At 43.5% G+C, this 26,533-nt stretch overlaps 1 protein-coding gene across 2 annotated transcripts in view; it reads right to left on the reverse strand.

The window, feature by feature from the left end:
* Positions 1 to 620: 620 nt before the first annotated feature.
* BAHD1 (bromo adjacent homology domain containing 1) overlaps positions 621 to 26,533 on the reverse strand; it is a 115,704-nt gene continuing 89,791 nt past the window's right edge. For both annotated transcript variants that reach the window (XM_075283051.1, XM_075283050.1), the window contains exons 2-7: positions 10,920 to 12,524; positions 5,976 to 6,352; positions 4,982 to 5,141; positions 4,797 to 4,873; positions 3,030 to 3,121; positions 621 to 2,096 (exon numbers count right to left, since the gene is read on the reverse strand). In XM_075283051.1, the coding sequence (XP_075139152.1) occupies positions 1,907 to 2,096; positions 3,030 to 3,121; positions 4,797 to 4,873; positions 4,982 to 5,141; positions 5,976 to 6,352; positions 10,920 to 12,417 (2,394 nt within the window). In that variant the 5' untranslated portion in view covers positions 12,418 to 12,524 and the 3' untranslated portion in view covers positions 621 to 1,906. The remainder of the gene's footprint in view (positions 2,097 to 3,029; positions 3,122 to 4,796; positions 4,874 to 4,981; positions 5,142 to 5,975; positions 6,353 to 10,919; positions 12,525 to 26,533) is intronic.

The following is a 26,533-nucleotide window of genomic DNA, read 5'->3' on the forward strand; positions in this document are numbered from 1 at the left end:
CTATGAGAGTCAAATCAAGGGTTTAATAGACTTGTCTTGAGTTTAATCTCTAATTTTATAGGAAACACTGTGTTCATCTGAGCAGCAGGGGTCAGTGCTCAAGATGGAAGCACATAACTTCACAATAACTGTCATTAAGACTCATTTTCAAATGGTGGGGATAATATTTAGGGCTGTAAAGTCAGAATCAGAGTTGGTTTGGGAAAAAAAAAAATCAATTATATTATACAATTATTAAACTTGTATAATTAATTAGATGCATAGCATACTGTATATACTTCATAGGAACTCAATTACTGCCTTTTTTTTGTTATGTGCTCTCCTCCAGAGCGCTGGTCACCTCTCAACTACTCAAATGATCAATGTAGATCTATGAGAGTCAAATCAAGGGTCTAATAGACTTGTCTTGAGTTTAATCTCTAATTTTATAGGACACACTGTGTGCATCTGAGCAGCAGGGGTCAGTGCTCCAGATGGAAGCACATAACTTCACAATAAAACTGTCATTAAGACTCATTTTCAAATGCTGGGGATAGTATTTAGGGCTGTGGAGTCAGAATCAGAGTTGGTTTGAGGAAAAAAAAAAAAAAAATTAATTGTACAATTATTAATCTTTGTATAATTAATTAGATGCATAGCTTACTGTATATATACTTCAAAGGAATTCAATCACTGCCTTTTTTTGAGTTAGAGGAGCTTTACTACTTTTGTCTGACCTTGGCTGTCAGTCATATGGAGGAGTCGGAGTCTGTGCTTTGGCCTACTCACTCCACAGCCCCGGAGTGGTTCTTTAAGCAGAATACCTGCCGTGCGGTGTGCTTTCATACAGTCTATTGTATGTTGCAGCTCCTTTCACAGCAAGTGGGTAGGAATGCTGCTGTGCTAAAAACTACCGAAGGGATATCAGTCCCTTGTTTTTGGTGGGGGTCTCCAAGAATCAGAATGTTCTAGATTATCTTAGATGCCCCCAGCATATTGTGATGACAGACCTGCTTTATATAACTCTGCTGACGAGAACGTGACTGATCTATACGGTCTCTGACAAAGTATACAAGCCTCATCTTATATACCTGATCAGGTAAGAAATATCAAGTGATTGGACCCTCTAAGAGAATATAATGTAAGTTAATTACCCGCGGACACAATCTGGGGGGGGAAGGGGGCCCAACTTAAAAATGTATCACCGCTATACAGTCTCTGCAAGAAACTATTGTGTCTGGATTCAATTTTCTTTCTACTTCATCTCTTTCTCAACGCTCGACGAGAACTTCATTGGAAAATAAACTGGATAGAAAAAGCAGATATGTGGAATATCTACCGAAAACCTGAAACGACGGGCAGTTCTGATCACTTCATCGCTGGGCTACACAATAAGTTAATGGAAGAGGACGAGGTACTCTCTACAAAAAAAATAAAACGGGAAAAACAAAACCGGCCTGAACTTCCAGAAGTACTATGTGTGGGTATGAAAGGGACCTGTGTGACATTTTAAGGCATTCGAACCAATCGCGGTCCAATCATGCACTAACACATCCCTACACAACCTTACAACCATGGTTCCGGACCTGATGTACTGGCTTATGCTTCCCCAATATATATATATAATATATATATATACTTTATTATATTTATATATATATTTATATGTTATATTTTTTCTCATTTTCTTATTTTTTTTTTTTTCTTTTTAATTACTGCTCATCTCTATTGAAGTGCTGTGCTTTCGTCTGCTGAGTACTGTAAGCAGTGTCTGTTCCTGAATCCAGAGCCAAGAGGCTACTACAAGAAGTTCCCAACTCTCCTCTCTTCTTGGGGGGATGTGGCTGGGAAGATGTCTGAAGCAGTCTTAGGCTGCAAAGGCCTTGACACCGACTTTTCACGTGGATGTCTCCTTCAGAAACTTGTACTACTGAGGGTTCTTTAGGATTCGGCCATGTCTGAAATCGTACACGTGCCGGCACAAGAATACTAGTTCTGGGTCGGTGCTGTCTGGAACCCTGCGATGTATAGGGGTGCAATACTCTTCTGAGGGAGGGACGATCAAGGCTTTCCTATTTGGACAGCCCTCCTTCCGACGCTTTACCAAGGCACAGAATCTGTAAAAAAAGGAGCATCAAAAACAGTCATATACACCGGCAGTGCATACTATATACAGTATATAACAAGATATTTTATAGACAAATAAACATATATGGTAAAATCACAACAAACCATAATAACAATAGTGTAGTGAAAGAGAAGCAAAAACAGTGGCAGAATTGCTAGGATCGGAGGAAGGGGTGTACTGTATTACCCCCATCCAACCCAAGCAAGAGAATTTGTAAAAATGTAATAAATGACATGTACCCAAAAAATAGCAAAATTTAAACCCATCCTTTAAAAAACAAACCCTCATAAAATAATGGAAAAAAAATAAAAATAATAAATAATGAAAATATAATAAAAATAATAAATAATGAAAATATAATAAAAATAATAAATAATTAAAATATAATAAATAATTAAAATATAATAATAATAATAATAATAATAATAATAATTAAAATATTATTAAAAAAATTCCTTACTGTATGAGGGCTTGTTTTTTTAGGGATGGGTTGAAATTTTTATTTGTACTTGGAATTTAGCTACACAAAAATATTTCTGTGTGTAAAAGTACTAAAACACAAAGGATACTTGTGGCGTCCCTAATTCCTGTCTCGCAACTGCATTGAATCGAGAGTAAGCTGTCCGTGTTGGTGGCTCTCTCCATATACTTCTGTTGGAACCTACCAGAATAACTAAACCTCTGTTATTCCATGGCACACTCTATAGATATGCCATTAATATTCCAGATGGTTATACCCCTTTAATCTTCCTTTACTAGCAGGTTCCATGTGTCAGTGCGTGAGTTAGTGCTAGAGCATAATTTTTAATCTATCAAAATTGTCAATTTATTAAAATTTCATAGATTGTTTTGTTTCAACAGTTTTATTTCAAAATCTCATAGCAACACATGAATATCTATACGGTACAACACTGCCACCTACCTGCAGTACTCTGCAAATGTCAAGACATAGCACTTTTCCTCAATGCATGCAATACTGTTCTCGTCTTGATGACGGGATGCAAATATCTCATTCTGGAAGGAGTTGTAAAGGTATTAATATTGTAGCATGCACAAAAGACATTTGTAAGTGACATATGAAAAGAGCAAAAAAGTGTATTTATACCTCCAACTAGTTGTCAAAAGCCCCTATATCATCAGTATCAGCATATCTGCTAATATACAGGCTCATGGACATGCAGATATTGTTAAAGCGCTTAGTTCTCTCTGATTCTGGAACAGTTGGAATTGTTTTACTCTAGCCCCCTTCATTCCTGAGCAATCAATGCTGTTAGTTTCAGCACCCAATATGCTAATTAGGCTCTCTACTGTCAGGTGGGTGGTCTTTGATTCTGTTCCAACCTAGGAATGTCTGACAGTAGGGAGCCAAATTAGCATATTGGCATTTTGAAAAAAGCAGCCCATTCATTTCTATGGGGAGTGCACATATGCCGGCTCCCATAGAAAGCAATGGGATCTGTTTTAACACCGCTGATTCGGAACATTTACACGTGTGAAGGGACCCTAACAGCATTGATTTCCCAGGAATGGTGGGCACTAGAGAGAAAATTCGAACTGCTCAAGAACGAATGGAGCTTCAACTATTGCATGAAGTACAGAATTTGACTTGGTGAAAGTTCCTCTCTCTAAGGGTAAGTTCACACAGCAGAAAGTGAAGAGGAATTTGAATTCCTTCTCAAATTCTTTTCCACTTTCCATCCCTCCGGATTCCTACCCTATCTTTTGCTCTCTGATTAGGCTTACATATCTTCTTACCATTGAATATAATAGGAAGATTCAGGATGGAATTTGGTGCCGATTTTAAGGCCTCAAAATCGCCTTCAAATGACGCTGTGTGAACATACCATACTGTTACTAGTTTTTCACGGATCAGATTCTTGAGTCTGCTTTCATGGATCCAATTCACTCATTGAGATGAATGGGTTTGTGAAAACAACAGATCCTACATGGATCTATTAAAGGGATCCTATCATTGGATACCTTTTTTTTTTCTCGATCACATGTAGGAATAGCCTTAAGAAAGGCTATTCTTTTCCTATCTTTAGATGTCTTCTCCACTCCACAGTTTGCTAGAAATCCCGGTTTTCTTCAGTATGCAAATGAGTTCTCTCGCAGCACTGGGGGCGGTCCCCAGCACTCAAACAGCACTGGGGGCATCCCCAATGCTGCGAGAGAACTCTCCAGAGACGCCTCCATCTTCTTCTGGAACGCCCTCTCCCTGCGTCTTCTTCCGTCCTGGGTTTCAATCTTCTAGGCCTCGGGCAGAGCCGACTGCGCATGCCCGGGCCACAAGAAAATGGCCGCTTACGTCAGCTTACTTTGTAAATGGCCACAAGAAAATGGCGGCTTACACCAGCTTACAGTGTAAGCGGCCATTTTCATGTGGCCCTGGCATGCGCAGTCGGCATGGAAAGTTCTCTCGCAGCATTGGGGACCGCCCCCAGTGCTGCGAGAAAACTCATTTGCATACTGAAGAAAACCTGCACTTCTACTGAGAGAAGACATCTAAAAGGTAGGAGAAGAATAGCCTTTCTTAAGGCTATTCCTACGTGTGATCAAGAAAAAAAAGGGTATCCAATGATAGGATCCCCTTAAATGCATGTGAATAGAGTCTATGTACAAATGCCATATTGGCAACTGTTATGGAGTGAAATAGTTGCCAAACTGTACATTTCCATTCTTTACTGACCTGGTGCATACTGGGATTTCGTCCTCCCTGAGTGTGCTCTGGCCGGTAGTACCAGAAGAGACTCATCATCAGCTCACCTAGAAGAAATGAAGGGACATACTCATTGCACTACAGTAATAGTCAAGGCAATGACCTACAATCCCTACAGTCACTACCACAAATGTAAAGAAAATACAATAAAGTACCAGTTTTGGGCTCCTCCCAGAGAGCAGATATTTTGGCCACATATGGCATGGACTTTTTCCTGGGACCAGATTTAAGAAGGACAGTATCTCGGACTCGGATGATCTCTCCATTCCTCTCCACAGCTTGGTAACTTCTTCGGAGAGCAGGCTCAGGTTCATTCTGTGGGAAGAAATATAGCGCTCAGAAAAACGTGGTCAAACTTACTCATGTATTTTATCCTTAGCCCATGGAGGACATGACCGGTTTTATCCTTTTTTACTTCACATCCAGCAAGAGTCATAACTTTCTATGCTTTTGCTAAAATAACATAAGTCTGTAGGACTTGTTTTTTGCAGGGCAAGTTTTATTTTTGAATGACACCATTTAGTGTTCCATACAATGTCTTGGGAGACTGTATGGGAATAAAAAATGCAATTCCACTGCTGTTTTGGGATTAATATTTTTTTAATGTAGATTGTGAGCCCCATATAGGGATCACAATGTAATTTTGTTTTTTTCTCCTATCAGCATGTCTTTGTAGAATGGGAGGAAATCCATGCAAACACGGAGAGAACATACAAACTCCTTGCAGATGTTGTTCCTGGCACGATTCGAACCCTGGACTCCAGCGCTGCAAGGTTGCAGTGCTAACCACTGAGCCACCGTATTGCCCCCGGGATTCATTTTTTACATGGCTGTGCAGTCAGTAGGCCAAATCACCGACTCCAACTCCAGTAACTTTCCAAAGCCTGATGCCTGCTCTGACTCCTTCATAAATGGCTGACAGCCATGGCATACTGTATAATATAACTAATCGCTCAGACTCCACCCCAAATCGGTCTCAACTCTGACTCCACAGCCCTGCCTGTAATGTCTCATTCCCCCTGTAGAGGTGCTGCAGAGAAATTAAATACCTGGTTTCCTTGCAGATCGTAGCTGATCACTGGTGGTCCCAACAGCAGAACCTCCATTATCAGATACAGCATCGGAATGGAAAAGATGGAGCACACTTACCACAACATAAACTGCCTTCTCGCAGGCTGTTCCCAGAGGCATCCAGCCATTTGTAGCTCTTCTTCTACTGATTCTTTGTTGCTTGGGGTGACTGTGACCTTTGCTTGTTTTGCTGTCTGCTGCGTGGACACACCCCGACGTGTTTCGAACTCCTGACTTCGAGCCACTTGGAGGTTTCGAGCTCTGCGGGCATTCACGTGCAGTTTTCAGCATGGCCATTGTCTGAGGTTCTGAGTTGGGTGTCTGTAGGTAGGGGACAGGCTCAGCAGCAGGTGGGACACTTGGAACTGGGCATCCTGAGAGTGGGTGAGCAGGAGACACGGGGTGACCTGCCGTGGGGATTGTTAAACTCAGCTGGTCAAGTGATTTGTATCCATCTGAGAAGAGAGAAAGGAAATAGCAGCATTTAATAGCAAACGACATGTCTGGATGTAATACTAATATGGGGAGGACTGAAGGCATGATCTAAAGGGGCTGTAGGCCTTTTTATGACTCCTTTTCCACCCTTGTGCATACAGCAGAATACAATGGCCACTCATATTAAAACGACAGTACAGTTTGGCAGTGTCTGTCAGCCTCTATCCATAGACAATAGAGATGAGCGAACAGTATTCGACGAATAGTTTTGAATACCTCTGCTCCCATAAGAATGCATGTAAGTGGCCGAACACCAACGGGTTAAGCGCTGGCCGGCGGCACCGGCCGCTAACACGCATTCCTATGGGAGCGAAGTATTCAAATCTACTATTTGCTCAACACTAATAGACAATACACGCATGCTCAGCCAAGTCAACTGGAGGATGCAGGAGTAGCTGTTAGACTAACGCCATTCAAGAGGTTTGGGTACCTTAATATGCTAGTCGACAGACCAAGAGCCTGACAAGAAGCCTCATCACATTTAAGGGTTAATTATTGTGTGGACCGGTATTTGCCCACCTTGAAGTCCCTTTCAATGCAGAGTAGAAGTGTTGAGAGTGCTGTACATTGCACATGAATGTCAGCTGAAGTCACTGATCACCATAAATGTATAAAGGGGAGGGGGGTCCTGGATTTCACCCAATGGCAGGTGTCGGGGGTAAGAAAGATCAGGTTCCTTTTGTTCTCATGGGAGATAAACCATTGCAGTGTTTTCTCCTCTTTGCATTCAGAATGCACATGCACACTTGGCCAAAATGAACAGAGAAGTTGCCAGAAATAGTCGTTTCCCCATCTTCGCAAGGGAAAGGGAGAACTTTCAGATTAGTGGGGTCTGAAAGTCAAGAAAACTGGAGAAAGGAAGGGTTCAGTCCTCTGTTCGCGGGCGCACTGCGCCATTCATTTCAATGGGAGTGGCAGATATAATAGTGCTTTATTTCATGTAGTGGTAATGCTGGACAATAACGTGACGATAAAATGGAAGACCAGAGAGCGGAGTCTCTAGCACCGCCTCACTGAATGGAAGCCATCTTATAGGGGAGATTTATTTTGCCATGGGCTCCAGTTATCAGGTGTACAAAAAGTAAGAATTTTTGCACAAAATTTTGTGACCTCTTACTCTTTCACGCTACCCTTGCCACATTGCTGAACGAGAACACCGTGGGGGACATGACGATTTTATTTATGAGGAGGTGCCGGTCTACATAAATCTCCCCCATAAGCTAGATATCTGGCATAGAGAAGTAATGCAGCAATGAATGGTGTATAAGTGATGGAGGGCGGCTGGACTTGTCCCACTCCATATAACCTCAATGCCTGGGCTGTACCACAAGGAATACTATATGGTTGCCATATCAATACCCTGGCTGAAGCTGCGCCCATTACTAGGCCTCACGTCAGTGATATAAGCTGTCCCAGGTTACCTACATCCAGTCCTGGTCACCAGAAATTCAGAAAATAGATGAGCTTCACAGACTGAGTTACTCACGGTTTTCTATTCATTTACAGCCGCCATTTAAAAAAAAAAAAACTGACAGCGGGAAGTGCAGCCATATTGGTTTTCACCTATGAATGGGCTTTTATAAACTTACTACTAGCTGGTATTATTCCTCTTACAGTGTAGCACCTCACACAATGGTAGTTTTATCATCACTTCCTAAGGGTAAGTTGTCACAGCGTTTTTCGGTCAGGATTTTGAGGCCATATTTGCCTCAAAACCCTGACCAAAAAGACAGCTCCCATTGAAATCAATAGGAGCTGCTCAGGAGTATTTTCCGGGAGCCGGAAAAGAAGCGAGGTGCTCATTCTCCAGGCTGTTTCGCCTCGCGATTCGGCCTGAAGACACACCCTCCTCCGGACTAGGCCCATTCATTGGGCCTAATCCGGAGCGGAGTGCGCGGCTGGATGCCGAAGCAGTGCACTGGCTTTCAGTCGTGGCTACCCGGTTTTTGGACCGCCAGCTCAGGTTCCGGTCCAGAAAACCCCATCTGATCTTACCTTCAATGTCAAAAGTGACAACCAAAGAGCGTGCACCATAGGTCATAAGGGTAGGTAATAAAGGTTTGATGGGGGTCTTCCTAGTGACACAGGGGCCTGTGTCTTACATGGTCATGCATGGGCACTGCTACCACATTCATCTCTACGGGGCTGACACAGGACTCCTAATCTTGTGATCGGTGGGGGTCCCACCATAACACGCTTATCACTTATCCAGACAAAGTTGCATGAAGGTGGACAAGGCCGTCAGCAGCATGCCAAGTCACTTGCAAGGTGGTCTACTTTCATGGAAATTACTGTATATAGGGGGGTACAAAAGATGTAATACATGTTGAATTTCTATTTATAGAAAGTGTTATGTGTCTAATTTTCTGCTCAGGTCACACTTTTAGCCATAAATATTCATTTTTATGCATTTCTTATGAAAAATTATAATATGACGTAAAATGGCATGGAGGTGTTTATTAGAGGTATTCTGACAATGTGTCAAGATTTCCGGAAATATACATGTACGTCTATGGGGATTTAATATGATATTTTTTTTTATTTTACAATTCCAAGATTTACTTGTACATGCCATAAAAGCGAAAATTGTTCTGGCTACCAGAGGTGCAAAATGTCAAAAAAAAAAAAAAGAAAAAAAGAAAAAAAAAAAGAAAAGAAATTCCCGGGTAACAAAAAAGTTAAAACGCACACAAAAATATAAAAAATAAAAATTCACTGAGATGGCTCTCTGAAATTGCTAGGGCCTTCAGAGGGATAAGGGGCTAGGCATTCTTGACACTAAGAAGTTAATAGCATCGCCCCTTCCAATCCAGTTTTTGCACCAATTATTTTGGAGTAATATAATAAATATAACGGAAAAATAATACTGGGAGAAAAAAATGGGGAAAAAAAGGTGCCCTGACCCATCCCTTTACGCCAGGCAGAACAGAAAGTCATAGGCAGCATCTTACACTCTGTCAGTACTGAGAACACAAGGATGCTCGGCCAGTGCAAGAGTGCAGGTGCACGGACAAGTCAGGAGGAATAGCTATGGGATAAACAAGGCTCTGAAATATATGTTAAGGATTAAAGATGAGCGAGTAATACTCGTACTCGATCGAGTACCACTCGCTGTTCGAATGGAAAAGTTCGATGCAGAACCAGCATTGATTGGCCGAATGCTATACAGTCGGCCAATCAACGCTGGTTCTTCTCCTACCTTTAGAAGTCTTCTCCGTGCAGCTTCCTCGCGGCGTCTTCCGGCTCTACATTCACTCTGCCAGGCATCGGGCCTGGGCAGAGCTGACTGCGCATGTCTGCTTGTAGTGCGGGCATGCGCAGTCGGCTCTGCCCAGGCCCGATGCCTGGCAGAATGAATTCAGAGCCGGAAGACGCTGCGGGGACGCTGCAAGGAGAAGACTTCTTGGAGGATCCAACCCGACCCTCACTCGTGGACTTGGTAAGTATAATTTGATCGAACGTTGCCTACCCCTGAAACGAGCATTTTCCCCCCATAGACTATAATAGGGTTCGATATTCGATTTGAGTAGTCGAATATTGAGGAGCTACTCAAAACGAATATCGAATCTCGAACATTTTACTGTTCGCTCATCTCTATTAAGGATGTCTTTTTGTAGAATGGGAGGAAATCCACGCAAACACGGGGAGAACTTACAAACTCCTTGCAGATGTCCTTGGCAGGATTCAAACCCAGGACTCCAGCGCTGCAAGGCTGCACTGCTAACCACTTAGCCACCATGTTGCTCCCACGTTGCTTTCTTTTTTTGCATTTTTTTTTTTTTTAGCCAAAGCCAAGAATGGCTACAAAAGGAATGGGAAACATACAGGAGGTTCTTATACTTCTACCTCCTACTCAATCCACTTCTGGCTTTGGCTCAAATAAATGCAACAAAAACAGCTGCATTTCCGCAACGTGGAGCCTCAACCTAAAGGAGATTTCTGGGAGTTACTTACTGGTTATCTATCCTTAGTATAGGTTACTGCGAGGTCCAACAGTTGGGAAAAGATCGCAGTGTTCGAGTGAGCGCTGACGCCTCTTTACTGTTTTCCAAGTACAACGCCATCCACTTCATCGGGGCTGTGCTTGGTATTGCAGCTTCATTCATTTGAATGGGACTGAGCTGCAAACTGGTCTGTGACGTCATGCGATTAATACATGTGACGTCACTGACTTGTGAAGGGGAAGCCGGGGTATTGTGGGGTTGTGAATGTCAAAACTCTACTTATCAGAATCTGAAGACCCATCCTAAGGATAGGTCATCAATATATAACTCCCAGAAAACCCCTTTAAGATACAATATGCATTGATCTAAAAATGTTAGGAAATATCAATAATATATACCACTATTTTCGATACGCTCTGATCTCCAGAGCCCTGGCAATCGTGAGACTGAGGTCCCATTGGTTTATTCTTTGTGCAACGGCGCCCATGGTCATAACACACAACCACATTCAAGATTTCTCTTGATCAAATACAATATATAGATCTCTGCTTTTTCACGTGAACACGTTAGAAATGGAACTTACCTGTTGTTAAAGGCTTCTTATATGGATAAGTATTAGGTCCCATGTGTGTGCTGCCAACCCTGCCAAGTGGCAGCCGTATCAGTCCACAAAGACTATCTGTGTTTGTGCCAGTGTCTTCTCCGTAGGCATAGCGAGACGTGCACCAAGGAAGATGCTCACACAACGCGCTAGGATGTAAAGAGCCCTGCGACACTAAGAGTTCCTCACAGTGCACTGGCTGTGAAAACACTTCATCTTTCGGATAGACGGAGTAATCCGAATACCCATTACACGGTAATCCACTTTGGCCATAAGAAATGTAGCTTCCATCCAGAGTCGTCAGGTTCGCGGAGTCACAGTCACAGATACAATCCGAGTGGCTTCCTGGAACGGGCAAATGATGAAGCTGTTGTACTGGAAATGAAGGCTGTTGGAAGTCTTGCTTGGGAGTGGGAGACTTTTCACCTGGTCTTCCATACTCTGGCTTCATAGAAGCCTGCCCTCCCATTAACAAAGGCAGTCTGTGGTACAAAGGTTGGGAGCCATTGTGTCTCTTGGAAGACTGTTCCACGTGAACGCCCTCCACTTTCCCCAAAGACTTTGTTGGCTCTTGACGTTCCGGCTGTAGAAATCCAACGTCGGACCCTCCATGCCAGCCACGGTAGTCTTCGGTTTTCTGAAGAAGGAAGTCTTTTTTAGGTTTTATGCAGTTCTTTTTGTGTGATTTTGTTACCTTCAGTTTGGATTTCGAGCAAGTGTTGACGGAACGTCCGCTGTCGCTGTTGGACTTGCTCCTTTGTCTCAAAGCATGACCTTTTTCGTTGGTGAGCTTCAGAAACGCGACAGCGTTCAAGCTTGCCAGCCTCTTTGGAGCAGGAGGATAAGACACTTCATTAGCTTCCCTCTTGACGTTGTCGTCAAACACGTCGTCTGAAGTTGACCTATGTTGGGCTAGACATCTCTGCTTGCTCTTTTTGCTGGCCGGGTGGCTACCCAACTTTTTTAAAGAAGTCCAGTCCACTATTGATTTGCGGCTTTCGCCAGCTTTGCTTAAATCTTTAAGTTTTCTGGAAGAACAACCGTCATCCCTTTCGAAGAGTAAATTATTTACCGCTTCGGCATTGAGAGAAGCTAGTCTTCGCTTTCGGGGTTCCGGTAACTCCTTCATAGACCCGTCTCCGGTAGAAGCCTCTGGAAAAAGTTGTCCTTTTGAACGCACTCTTCTAGGTTCGGAAGGAAGCCCAGTATGAACTTTTAGAGTCCCAAATTCATCTACCCAACAAGAGATATTAGACGATTTCCTGCCCTGACCCTCGATAAGGCGGGACCCAGTGACGTCTTCCAGCCGAGTCAGAACAACGGTACACATCTTCTCGTTCATATTTGGTGAGAGGTGTCCGCGCATTTGGTAGGATTTCCTTATGTCCTGGTTTACTGTTCCTCGATTTTGAGCCCGTCCATGACAAGTTAAGTCTTTGAAAAAAATCTGACCTGTGTAGCTCGCTTGGGTAGTATCCATTATCAAGTCTGCCGCATGACACTTTGGTGGACAGAAACACAGTTATGGTTACTTGTTCAGCGGAGAAGATGATGATCCTCTTCAAGCATGGTCATCATTTTGAGTACCTGCGAAGACAAGAAACTGATAAGTACATGCCTCTAGAAAATACACGGAAATGATCAAAAAATTTCCAAAAAAACCAGCCAAATTCAACTGGAAATTTACTAAGCACTAAAAACCCCGGGAGGGATTCTCAATATCTACTACCTTGCTCATCCAGTACCAGACCACAAAGAGTTAAAGATATTTTCCTTTCTATGTATATTATATTTCACCCACTGTTCACTAATCCAGAAAATCAGATTACCCAGGACTGTTTTTTCTCAAAAAAAAAAAAAAATATATAATAATCATCATCATCATCATCATCATCATCATCATCATCATCATCTCAACCCTTAAAGGGGTTTCCCTGGCTAAAAATATTGGAGGACCTATCTTAAGAACAGGTCATCAATATCAGATTGGTAGGGGAGTCGGGTGTTGAACCCTCACCAATAAAATGTTTTTAGCAGCTGATATACAGAGAATGAAGCAGGAAGCAGACAGCGCTGTTCTTTGTGTAGTGGCCAGACAAGGGTATTGCACATCAAATCCCATTTACTTGAATGGGAGCTAAGTGGCAGTGCCTCAGTTCAGCCAATACATGGAGAACAGTGCTGTCTGCTTCTTGCTCCATTCTCTGTGTATCAGCTGCTGAGAACAGCTGATCAGTGGGGTTGTCAAGTGTCAGGCGCCCCACTGATGTTATAAGGATAACCTATCCTTTGGATAGATCATCCATAATTTTACCCTGAAAAACCTTTTTAAGGCTAAGCCCCCACGTTGCTGAAACACAGCTTTTTTTGTTGCGGTTTTTTGAGCCAAAGCCAGGAGTGGATTGAGCAGAAGGTAGAAGTATAAGAGCTTCCTATATATCCCCCATTCCTTTTGTAGCCACTTGGTTTTGGCTCAAAAAAACGCAACAAAACATGCAACAAAAAAAGCTGCGTTTCCGCAAGATGGGGCCTCAGCCTAAGGCCCCACCTTGCGGAAACGCAGCTTTTTTGTTGCGGTTTTTTGAGCCAAAGCCAAGAGTGGTTACAAATAGAATTGGAATTATATAGAAAGTTGTTATACTTCTCCCTTCTGCTCAATCCACTTCTGGCTTTGGCCCAAAAAAATGCAACAAAAAAGCTGCATTTTCACAAAGTGGGGGCCCAGCCTTAGGCTAAGACCCCAAGCTTTTTTTTGTTGCTTTTGTTGCAGATTTAGTTGCGTTTTTTTAAGCCAAAGCCAAGAATGGCTATAAAAGGAAAGGGAAATATATAGGAAGTTCTTAGACTTCTACCTTCTTCTCAATCCACTCCTGGCTTTGGCTCAGAAAACGCAACAAAAAAGCTGCGTTTACGCTACGTGGGGCCTTCGCCTAAAGAGTTTCTCCAAGATTATGATATTGATAATCTTTTCTTCGGGTAGGTCATCAACATCAGACTTGTAGGAATCTGAAAGCCGGCAACCCCATCACTCAGCAATATGAAGAGGCCATGCCACCACATGAGCATGGTGACCTCTTCATGGTATACGAAGCACACTGTACTGAAAAGCCAAGTCGCTCGTAAACGTGACATCACTGGTCTGAGAAGAGGAAATGGCGCTTACCCAAGTGCAGTGTTGATGGCGCGAAGATTGGCTGATAAGTGGTGGTGCTGAGTATCCAGATAACCTATCCTATCATATTCCTCCCAAAACCCCTTTGAAGACTCAAGTAAATAAAGGAATCTAAGTAAATTAATAATCCATATAACATAATAAACCTGATGATATCGCAGCACGTTTGCCTTGCTAGGTATATCAGGGCGCAGGGACATGTGGGCTCTAGCAGCTGTAATTCGCTACCAACAATGACTCAGTTCTACGATTTCTCCCGTCCTCTCCCCCTCCCCTCCTAGGTTGTGACTTCCCTGGAAATCCGCTGTGACTAATGAGAACCCTTCTGTACATACCCAGCTGGATTCATAGCCCCACATCTGTCTGCCAGTGCCTGTCCTGCCATTGCGTGCCCTTATTCTAGGAACTGGTGTATCTCTAGAGTGCACGCTGTAATTCTCTAATACCCGGAACGTCCTGCCTGTATACAGCCCCATGAATAAGACTTCTTCATAGTGACCTGGAGTATGTAACATTTATACAGTAGTAAATGCTGACATGGATCAACGAAAGCAAAAAATGTAATGGGAGGAATTCAGCCGAGCCGGAATTTGGAGATTTATTAGAATTAAAGGGGTTGTCCAGGATTAGAAAAACATGTCTGCTTTCTTCCAAACATGGTAGATTGGGACTCGGCCGCACCGAAGCCAAGTTGTAATATCAGACACGACCAAGAGACAGGCGAGGTGCTGTTTTGGAAGAAAGCAGCCATGTTTTTCAACTCTATTAAATCCCCTTCCGTTTCAGTGTTGATGCCAGAGGGTAAAGGTATGTTTGTGGATATCTGAAGCAGAAATCTTAGGCGGATTTATTTCCATAGACATCTGTTTAACCCAGGCAGGATTACCGTCTATTCACTTACTGAAGATTTGCCAACCAGATCTGCTGGAAGTTTGTTCCAGGTCTCAACTACTCTTTCAGTGATGAAATGTTGCCTGATATTGCTTCTGATCTCCCCCCAATTTCAGATTGTGCCCCTTGTTCTTCCCTACTGAACCCCATTTACACCCTTAACATATATAAAGGTTCCGATCGTGTCCCTCCTTTCCTTAAGGAGGTGTACCATGCATCGGAAGAAGCCTGTCCTTGGATTTGATCCATGTGAAATGTGACATATGTGAATGGGCCCTAAGGCTTCAACTATTTCCTTCCCATCTGTCAATTTTCTGTTGCTTTATACTGCAGCTCTGCTTGCTCACAATGACTGCTAGATGTAACCACTAGCGGACTTGAATGGAAGATCCAGTGACAGTAAATACTTTACAGATTTAGCACTGTAACTATATACATTACTATACTGACCTGATATTATCCTATCCTACTAATATTATATGGATGTTTGTTCCTCAATCACGCAAAAACGGCTGGACAGATTTGGATATGATTTGACACAGATAGATTGTAACCTCGATTAACACATAGGCTACTTTTTATCCCGGTAAATGACATGGCTTCACGACTGTTATGAATTTATGTTCACATACTATATTACACTGCTCTTGCAGCAGCTTATCTCAGCTAGGACTGTTATCTTGCTGTGTAAACACACAGATAACCCTGAGTCCATTGTGTACAAGCATCTGCATATTATCTGATCTGCTCCAGGCAGTGCTGACACACTGGATGGGAAAACACCTTTATTACAAATTGGCAGTTTGCTACTTTTAAACATGGCGGGAAAAAGAAAATCTATTTTGTTGCAAAATTCTAAAACAACCAGAGCTATGAAGGTAGCCAGAAGTCACAGAGTTCTGCTCAAGCGGAGCTGAGGGGGATCATCGGCGCCAACAACACGCTCATTATATGGCGTCCCAGCGAGCTGCTGAGATGCCAGAACAATTACGGGCACAGCCCGAGGAACGAGTTCAGCAGCAGGACAGCTTCTGAAACGTTGTGAACTTACCCCAATGGGGGCTGATACTTTATCTCCAGTTACAGCAGGAAACCTGCCCCCTAGTACTTCCAGTTCTTTGGTACCCTATAATCACATGACCATTACAATGGCGGCGGTCACTGAGCACTGTGTATATAGCAATTGGAAATGCAGGAATGGTCTCTGTCACTGACAGCCAACTCCCGACTTCTCCAATCTTGTGCAGCTACTAACTCTGCAAGGATGTACCTGCGTGTCCTTACAGGGTTATATGTCAATATGTATTCAGTCATCAATCTGTGTACAAAAAGAGAAACATGTCCCGCACATCCCAACCTTATACATTGATCTTGTGCTTCTCAGCAAAATTTTACAATACCGAACATGAGGTTCTTAGTATACATATTGATCAATGTGCATAAGCCCACTAGCCACTTCACGGCGACCTCTTTATAGTGGGTTCCTACTCTACTGGGCGCGGCGCTGCACAGCGACCACCACAAGTGCAACACAGCGCCCACAGGGCGAGTGATCCAGTGGTCCGGCAACACCCCTGCCACCAGACCAAGCCCCCAGGCTCTGGGCCGCGCCGCCCCACGGGCACAGTGCCACAGGAGCAGCAGACACCATGCAGCACCGCAACACCTGAACACTTCAAAAAGCGGACGGGTGGGGATGCTGGCTGTCACACCCCTACTGATCTGATACCAATGACCTATCATAACAATAGCTCATCAATATTACAATCCCCCTAAAAAAAAAACCTTTAATTAACGCTACAACTTTTTGTGCATGGTTGCTGTCTGGTTATAGTCATTTTTGGATTTCTGGACTGTTCCTCATCTCCGTGTGCTGCTGGCGTCCACTTCTCAGTGAAATCCTATAAAGACGCCTGCTAGGGATTTTCTCCAGTACGACATACAGTGTAGTAGCACCAGGGCTACTGTCTATATATAGTATACTGCTAGAGGTTTCGCTCTGAGCACAGTTGTGGGTTTTGTTAAAGAAGGTGTTCTAGGACTCTAGAAGTTTTACATGTAATTCGCAGCAGGGGAAAAAAAACAGCAAAATTCTGACAGGTGTAAAGAGAATTAAGAAGAGGGTCTGACAGGGGGGCTTCCTGACGAAACATGATTGGGGAGGGGTAGGATTTCCAATTCTGTATAAGGAAAGAGTCATACAGTAATATATCCTATAAATGAACAGAACCCGCGCGAGTGGTGCTGGAAGGTTACAAATGGCGGTGCGTGTCCTAATGATGTCTGCAGAGGACGCATTAGATGTAATGATGTGCGGCTCACAGTCAGGACCTGATAGTCCGCATGAAATATTTCAGGACATAAGACGTTGCCTTATCAGCATTTATTAGCCCTGTAGAGAACGCAGCCTGGGACGAACACTAGTCAAGGCTCATACGACCTGCTGGATATAATGGGTCTCATGTCTCACCTGACAGGCGTCACCTTTATAGAAGAGCATGCATAAAATTATATCCATCTAACTAAAATATACCGTAATAAGCATACAGTGCCCCATATATACCTACGCACATCAGCCTTAAAGGGAGTTTGCCATGAACATAACTAGGTTTAGATTTGTAGACCATTAAAAAAGTAAAACATTTTTGCAATAATTAAAAATTTTGTAGTCTTAAAGATTTCCCCTAACCATCTTAGTGGCGACAGCGCTTGTCTTGATCAATTGTCAATGGATACGACCATGAATGTAGGAACTTGTCAGATACCCAGCCATGATCTCCTTATTGTAGCCGGGTTATTTTCTCATACATGTAGTGTCCCTATCTGATAATCTGTCCACAACAAGGGTAAGTTCACAAAGGGATTTTTGGTCAGGATTTTGAGGTTGTATCCTGATCGCGACATCCGCCTGAAGACATTCCCTCCTCCCGACTAGGCTCATTCATTTGGGTCTAATCCGAAGCAACATTTTTTTCTAATTACGACATCGGAATAGCCTTAAGAAAGGCTATTCGTCTCTTACCTTTAGACGTGGTCTCCGTGGCACCGTTCCTTAGAAATACTGGTTTTAACCAATATGCAAATGAGTTTTCTTGCAGCAATGGGGGCGGGCCCCAGCGCTCAAACGGCGATGGGGGCGTCCCCACTGCTGCCAGAGACCTTTCTTCAGCAACGCCTTCATCTTCAACAGCAACCGCGTCTTCTTCCGGCTGGGGTCACACTCCGCTCTTGCGTGCATGCGCAGTACGCTCCTGTAGTTCTCCGTAGAACAACAGAAATTACAGGAGCGTACTGCGTACTGAGCGGAGTGGGACCCCAGCCAGAAGAAGACGGCGTCGTTGAAGAGAGGTCTCTGGCAGCAGTGGGGACGCCCCCATTGCCGTTTGAGCGCTGGGGCCCGCCCCCATTGCGGCAAGAGAACTCATTTGCATACCGGTTAAAACCGGTATTTCTAAGGAACGGCGCTGCAGAGACCACGTCTAAAGGTAAGAGACGAATAGCCTTTCTAAAGGCTATTCCGACGTCTAACACACACAAAAAAAAAAAACAATTTAGTGGTAGAATCCCTTTAATATCCGAGGGAGATTTTTCTTACTTAGTTCCTGTCCTGACATTGGGATTTCTAGGTTGGTTTTGAGATGAGAAGCAGCACCCTATGGCGGTATTACATGTATGGGGACGGTCAGGCTTCATCATTGTAATACACATAATACTATTGTGGTGCTAAGTGTCGGTTCTGATCCCATGACCTGGTGTCAGAACTAGCCTGGAAGATGGACATTCGACATATAAAGAACCTGCGCAGGAACCAATCCCTGGAAAGCCCCTGTAAGATTAAATTCCCCGTCTAATAAAATTTATATCGCCCTTGTCTCACCAAAACAGCTTTGACCTGAATTTGCAGCCATTTCAACCCCTTGAACTCTTCGTCATGTTCCTTAAACCGTTCCAGAACAATTCTTGTGAGAGCGTATTATTCTTCTAAGAGAGGTCACTGCCATTAGGGGGCACCGTTGCCATTAGGTATGTGCTACATGAGCCAAGAACGGGAGATCCTCACCCCCTCTGCACCCGCAGGTTATTTCATAGGAATCTATACGATGTGGAGTCCCTTTACCTGTCCTTGTGTAGGAATGTGACTTGGAGGAACTAAGATTACCCCTGGGAATTTTTGCTTTTGTCACTTCCTTGTTCCTTTAAAAAAAAAACACTAACAAAAAGGAAACTGAAAATATTGTACCAATAATAGATGCATGGGGCGTTCACACTTGCGCCCGTGTCTGTCCTATTCCCAGCGGAAACTGCATAGGGGACGGCTTCCTTGTGGTCATTTGAATGAAGTCATAAAGCAAACCTCTGGTGTCCGTATGCAGCCGCTCCGTGGGGCAACCATTTTTTTGGGGGGGTTTTGCACAGACACAATTCCTGACATGTCCGACTTTGTGTTTGGCCCCCCAAAAAAATGGTTTCCCCACAGAGAAACTACATACGGACACCAGAGGTTTGCTTTAAAAACCCATTCAAATGACCGCGGGGAAGCCGTCCCCTATGCAGGTTCCCAGGGGAATAGGATGGAGACCCGGCGGACGGACATGGGTGCAAGAGTGAATGCCCCCTTAGCGTACAAGGGCGCCACTTAGGGCACACCACTGTTCCACAAAGCCACTGCCCCACTTCATTAACTTGTATTGCCAAGTATGGGACAATGATCGCAGAATGAAGCCCCATGGAGGCAGTTAAAAAATTTTTTTAAAAAAAATAAATAAATCAAATTACACCCTAAGGGCTCGTTCATACGGGGCAAGAGGGGGCAGATTATGGAGCTGAATCCACGTCATAATCCACCCCATCACAATAGAGGACTATGTAGACCACTAGCGCTCATTTTTACGGAAAAAACAATCAACATGCCCTTTCTTCAAGCAGCAGTGTCCGCCTCGTGACAGCACCCTCCGGACTAGGCCCATGAGAGCCGCGAAGGGATGCCGTGCACTGCACCGTCATCCCGTTGCGGCAGCCACGACGGAATAGGACATGCGGAATCCCTGTGTGAACTAGGCGTAGATCACAAATAAAAATAGTCAAAAAACCAAACAAATTAGTATTCTTGCGTCCGCAAATGCACAAACTGCAAAAATATTAAAATGTTTATCCCATACGGCGAACACCATGACGGTAAAGGAGATCAGAATAGCCGAATTGGTATAAATAAAAGCTATATCTTGTGTTGCGAAAAAAAAAGTTCTGTCCAAGTTTTGGCTTTTCAGAACCGTATTAAAACATAATAAAAACTAAACCGAGCCAAAGAATTGAAGGAACATCTTTTTTAGCACAGTGAGGGCCGTACAAATGAATTGCTAAAATTGCTCTTTATACATGGACGGTTATAATAATAGTATTACTGCAAAGGTCGTACCCTGTGACCCCTCTGAATGTGCAGGTCGTTCTTCAATATCCAACAATTCACTAGGTATTCAAAAGATGTAATACTAAGTTAAAGGGACGTTCTATTGGGGGTTTTTTTTTATTTTTTTTATTGTCCCCGTCCATATAAATTGAGAAATGACGCCACTTTGTAACAGGTCAGAATTAAAAATTTCCTACCACTTTGTTTCTACAAGGCCTAGACAGACCTATGTGTCTCCATGGTAATAGACAACAAGCCATCTTTGTGTAGTCTGATCTGCAGTTATATTCTTCTCTGTCTATCATTTACTGCTTTCTAACCTACTAAATGTAAGTCAACATAAGGCAGGAGACAAAAGGAAGGAATTATGGCCGAATGGTTACTTTGTTTGTTGTCCGTTGCCATGTTGTCTGTTACTGCATCTGCATAGGAGAAGAACATACAATAGGAATTTCTAATGAGTAATAACTATTGTACTGTTACTTCATATATTTTCCATTTTAGAGCATTACTGTGTGTATTATCCCTGTACTGTGACATCACTGTGTGTATTATCCCTGTACTGTGACATCACTGTGTGTATTATCCCTGTACTGTGACATCACTGTGTGTATTATCTCTGTACTGTGACATCACTGTGTGCATTATCTCTGTACTGTGACATCACTGTGTGCATTATCCCTGTACTGTGACATCACTGTGTGTATTATCCCTGTACTGTGACATCACTGTGTGTATTATCTCTATACTGTGACATCACTGTGTGTATTATCTCTGTACTGTGACATCACTGTGTGTATTATCCCTGTACTGTGACATCACTGTGTGTATTATCCCTGTACTGTGACATCACTGTGTGTATTATCCCTGTACTGTGACATCACTGTGTGTATTATCCCTGTACTGTGACATCACTGTGTGTATTATCCCTGTACTGTGACATCACTGTGTGTATTATCCCTGTACTGTGACATCACTGTGTGTATTATCCCTGTACTGTGACATCACTGTGTATATTATCTCTATACTGTGACATCACTGTGTGTATTATCCCTGTACTGTGACATCACTGTGTATTATCCCTGTACTGTGACATCACTGTGTGTATTATCCCTGTACTGTGACATCACTGTGTATTATCCCTGTACTGTGACATCACTGTGTGTATTATCCCTGTACTGTGACATCACTGTGTGTATTATCCCTGTACTGTGACATCACTGTGTGTATTATCCTGTACTGTGACATCACTGTGTGTATTATCCTGTACTGTGACATCACTGTGTGTATTATCCCTGTACTGTGACATCACTGTGTGTATTATCCTGTACTGTGACATCACTGTGTGTATTATCCCTGTACTGTGACATCACTGTGTGTATTATCCCTGTACTGTGACATCACTGTGTGTATTATCCTGTACTGTGACATCACTGTGTGTATTATCCTGTACTGTGACATCACTGTGTGTATTATCCCTGTACTGTGACATCACTGTGTGTATTATCTCTGTACTGTGACATCACTGTGTGTATTATCTCTGTACTGTGACATCACTGTGTGTATTATCCCTGTACTGTGACATCACTGTGTGTATTATCCCTGTACTGTGACATCACTGTGTGTATTATGCCTGTACTGTGACATCACTGTGTGTATTATCCCTGTACTGTGACATCACTGTGTGTATTATCTCAGTACTGTGACATCACTGTGTGTATTATCCCTGTACTGTGACATCACTGTGTGTATTATCCCTGTACTGTGACATCACTGTGTGTATTATGCCTGTACTGTGACATCACTGTGTGTATTATCCCTGTACTGTGACATCACTGTGTGTATTATCCCTGTACTGTGACATCTCTGTGTGTATTATTCCTATTCTGTCACTTCAGTATGCCTATTATCCCTGCAATGTAGGAAACCTGATGGACCCTATCATAGTCTATGGGTAACCACTGTTTTAGAGGACCACTAGTGTGAACATAGCCTGTATTACAGTGTGCGTTACCTCTCTACATAGCCATATACTATACCATAGCCACACGATTACTTGTTACTACCCTGGTCTGACGCCACTCAATGCTTTAGGTGCACAGATAGCGCCACAATGATCCATCCAGTTGTGATCTTGCCGCATGCAGCTGTCACTCTCATCATTTTGCAAAAATGGAAAACTGTTTTAGTCTCTTCCACCCCAGTGATAAATCTGGGCCGAGCGGCCGGCAGACGTCTATGGCTCTCCAGGAGTTGAGTGCTCTGCAAATATTCTCATAAAAACAACAGTGACCTCCTGGCCTTTTGCAGGTTTTCTGTACAAACAAGATCAGAGCGTCTTGCCTGGACGGGACGTAAGCATCTATCATTTTCACAGGAGATATGAGGTCAGCGTGTCACCCGTGAGGAATAATGTGGAGCGGACTGATCCTGACTCAGTGGCGGTGTCTAGACCCAGTTAGACAAGTTCCATGACATGTTATTGTATGGTAACCAGAATCCAACCTGTAATTATATGGGCCTCTAAGCCACCCCGGCTAACACCTACCTGACTCCTTCAAAGCCCGTAGGATCAGGCTTGCCTATATTTAGATATAATGTTGCATAGATTTTCCTGATTTTGTAGGTTCTCCGTTCCTTTGTGTCCTGCCACATACGCTGCAGCTTTTCCTTATATTGGATTGTACTGTATTGCATTATAGGAGATGTAGTTTTGTCCCGTTATTGTATAGGGTCTCATATATATATATATATATATATATATATATATATATATATATATATATACACATACACTTGTAGTAGTAGCAACCTTTGTTCAAAGTCAGGTCACCGGACATACCCAGCAGGCTCTGCTCACACCATGTACAATGGGGACAAGATGGCGCCGCCATTGTGGTTTCTCAGTTTGCAGGAATGAAACCAACAAAGACCAAGCTTTCATCTCTGCATTTCCTTTCCTTTGACCGCTGAGACTGAATGACTGTGCTGTAGACAGAAACATTCAGGGTGAAGAAAACCTCACATACAGAGCGGTCATCACATGAACAATTCTAGGGCATCTCTGACTAGAAATGACCAATTTGTTATTCATCCTGGCAATGCACACATAATCTAGGTGTACCCATTCCTCCTGTCAAGAGGGTGTAGCCCTAACATAGTCTGGCGCCATGAAGTATCAGACCCACTTCATACCTGCATTTGGGCCATTCCGTTCCCCTCTCTGCAAAAAATGCAAGCATTCATGCGGAAACCACATGGACCCCATTACAGTCTATGAGGGCCATGGGTTTCCTATGGTAACTGCTTTTTTATGCGGATTAGGTTTCCATTCAGGGGGCGTCCAAGAACGTAAACCCATGTGTAGATGTTACGGAAAAAAGAAGTGAGCTGTCCTTTCTTCAGGCGGATTCTGTGGCCGAGTCAGCCCCGGCGTCCGCATCGCGACAACACCCTCCGGACTAGGCCCATTCATTTGAGCCTACTCCGGAGCTTCTCGCATTAAAATCATGACCAAAATACGCGGTCCGCCTGAGAACTCCCACTGAAGCAAATGGGAAGCGGAAAATACACCTTTTCCGTAGGCGCGGAATTGGACGCAGAATTTGTCAAAATCCACTAGTGAAATCTGGCCCTGCCCAACAAAGGCAAAACACAGTGGTACTCTTTTCCAAATTCCGCCTCAAATTCAGTGTCAAAATCAGCAACAAAATCTGTGTCTGTTTTTCACAAGCGGAAAAAATCTGCTTCAAATTCCTGAAGCTGAAATTTTCTGCTTCACAAATTTGGTGTAGAGTCCCTACGTGTGAAACCCCCTAAGGGTAAGCTAACACGTGAGATTTTTGTACCGGAATCTGATGCAGAGGACACCTTAGATTCCGGTCCAAAAAGCGGCTAGCCGCAACTGGATGTCGATGCACAGTCGCAGCATTCTGCTCTGGATTAGAGATGAGCGAGTACTGTTCGGATCAGCCGATCAGAACAGCATGCTCCATAGAAATGAATGGACGCACCTGGTACTTCCGCTTTGATGGCGGCTGGCCACTTAACCCCCCGCGTGCCGGCTACGTCCATTCATTTCTATGCGAGCGTGCTGTTCGGATCGGCTGATCCGAACAGTACTCGCTCATCTCTACTCTGGATTAAGCCTAAATGAATGGGCCTAGTCGGGAGGGAGGTGTCGTGAGGCGGACGTCCGCGGCTGAATCAGAACAAACCGCTCGTGGAAAAAGGAAATGACCGGCTCCCATTGATTTCAATGGGAGGAGGTTTTTTAAGCAGGATTCTGACGCGGATTCCATGTCAAAATCCGGCCCAAAAAACCCAGTCTTAACCTGGCCTAAGTATCCTGCTCAGATTCTGCCTGAAGCTCTCACTAAAATGAATGGAAGAAATCTTTCATCCGCCTGTAGAAAGATTTCTGCAGCAGATTTTGCCGTAAAATCCGCTGTGTGAACCTAGTCTAAAGTACCGTATATACTCGAGTATAAGCCGACCCGAATATAAGCCGAGGCCCCTAATTTTACCCCAAAAAACTGGGAAGACTTATTGACTCAAGTATAAGCCGAGGGGGGGAAATGCAGCAGCTACTGGAAAATTTCAAAAATTGAAATGGTCGGAATTTTTAGGTGCAGTAGATGCTGGGGAAGGGGAGGGGGTGTTTTGGTTGTCTGTCTGCCCCTTCCCTGAGCTTGAGGACTGGGGTTTTTCCCCCCACTTGGAATTTAGCCTGGCTGAATATAGGGGATCTGCAGTGCTCCTATTAACCCCTTCCTGACAGAACAGGAGCACTGCAGATCCCCTATATTCAGTAGACCGGGCAGTTTCTGTACGGTAATAATCAAGGCAAAAAAAAAAAAATCAACAAACATAAAAAATGTATAATAAGAATATATAGAATAAGTAATAAGCGAATACGATAAATGAATAAATATGTAAGATATTACAAAAATTCGAAAAATATTTTTAAAAAAATATAAATAAATATATATATATAATTAAGAAAATAGAATAAAAGGTTTGTACATGAGAACGCTAACGCAGCCAGAAGCCTACTAGCGTACAAGGAGAATAAGCAGTACTTCCCCTTTAAGATATATGGGGTTTCGATTGCTATCTGACAGTTTATAGGAGAACAAATCAATGATAGACAGACATGGAGATACAATTATGTAGAGAACATTCACGGAGACCATGATGCTGTCAGTGGTGATGTAGTGGAGCAGATACCCATGTGATTGCTTGTTGCTTCTGTGAACATTTCCCAGTTCGCAACGCTGCCTTATCTTCCCAGAAAAAGGAGCAGATACAAGCTTAATTTCTGAATGATTGCCAGGCTCAAGAGGCTTTGTGCAGCGGCCCCGTACTACACGACTTCACACAGATGTAGCCGCGCTCCTGTCTCTAAAGCCTTCCCATCAATGAAGCTGTAAAAGCAGGGAGACGCCGGACTGCTGAGCCCACAATGAGCAGAGCTTCACGGCAACGGATGACAAGTTATACTGAAGACTATATATCAATCTGCTCAGCAAATCCTGCGCTGTACGGGGACAGTCACACTACTGTTGTGAATGTCTGTTGCTCTCATCCATCGTCAGAGTGACGGACACAAGACGCCTCTGTCTGCGACTCTTCCCATTGACTGTAATGTAACTAACATGATGGACGCTTTCTTCTCTCTTCTAGTCAAGGTTGCTTACTTTTGTAACAGAAGAAAAAGACCTTCATGGACAACTTTATCTTCGATCAAAACATGATGGAGGAACGTTACCGCCATAAGAGTGAATGGCAGATAGAGGGGGCTCCGTCTGAACTCTACAAGGAATGTTATTATTGATAGGTTTTATTACTACTTAATAGAGGGGGTTTTTGGGGCTTACATACTGATAACTCCTCGAAGGTCGGGTTCACACAGGTTTTTTTGGTCCGGAACCTCCGCCTCAGGCTCCGGACCAAAATACAGGTAGCTGCGACTAGATGTCGGTGCAGTGCAGTCGCGCACTCCACTCCGGATTAGGCCCAAATGAATGGGCCTAGGCGGGAGGAGGGAGTGTCTTCATGCGAACGTCGTGAGGCAAATCCGCCTGAAGAATGAGCAGGTCCGTTCTTTTTTTTCCAGGAGCCGGA

Source organism: Leptodactylus fuscus, chromosome 7, assembly GCF_031893055.1.
Source record: "Leptodactylus fuscus isolate aLepFus1 chromosome 7, aLepFus1.hap2, whole genome shotgun sequence".
Lineage (NCBI taxonomy): Eukaryota > Metazoa > Chordata > Amphibia > Anura > Leptodactylidae > Leptodactylus > Leptodactylus fuscus.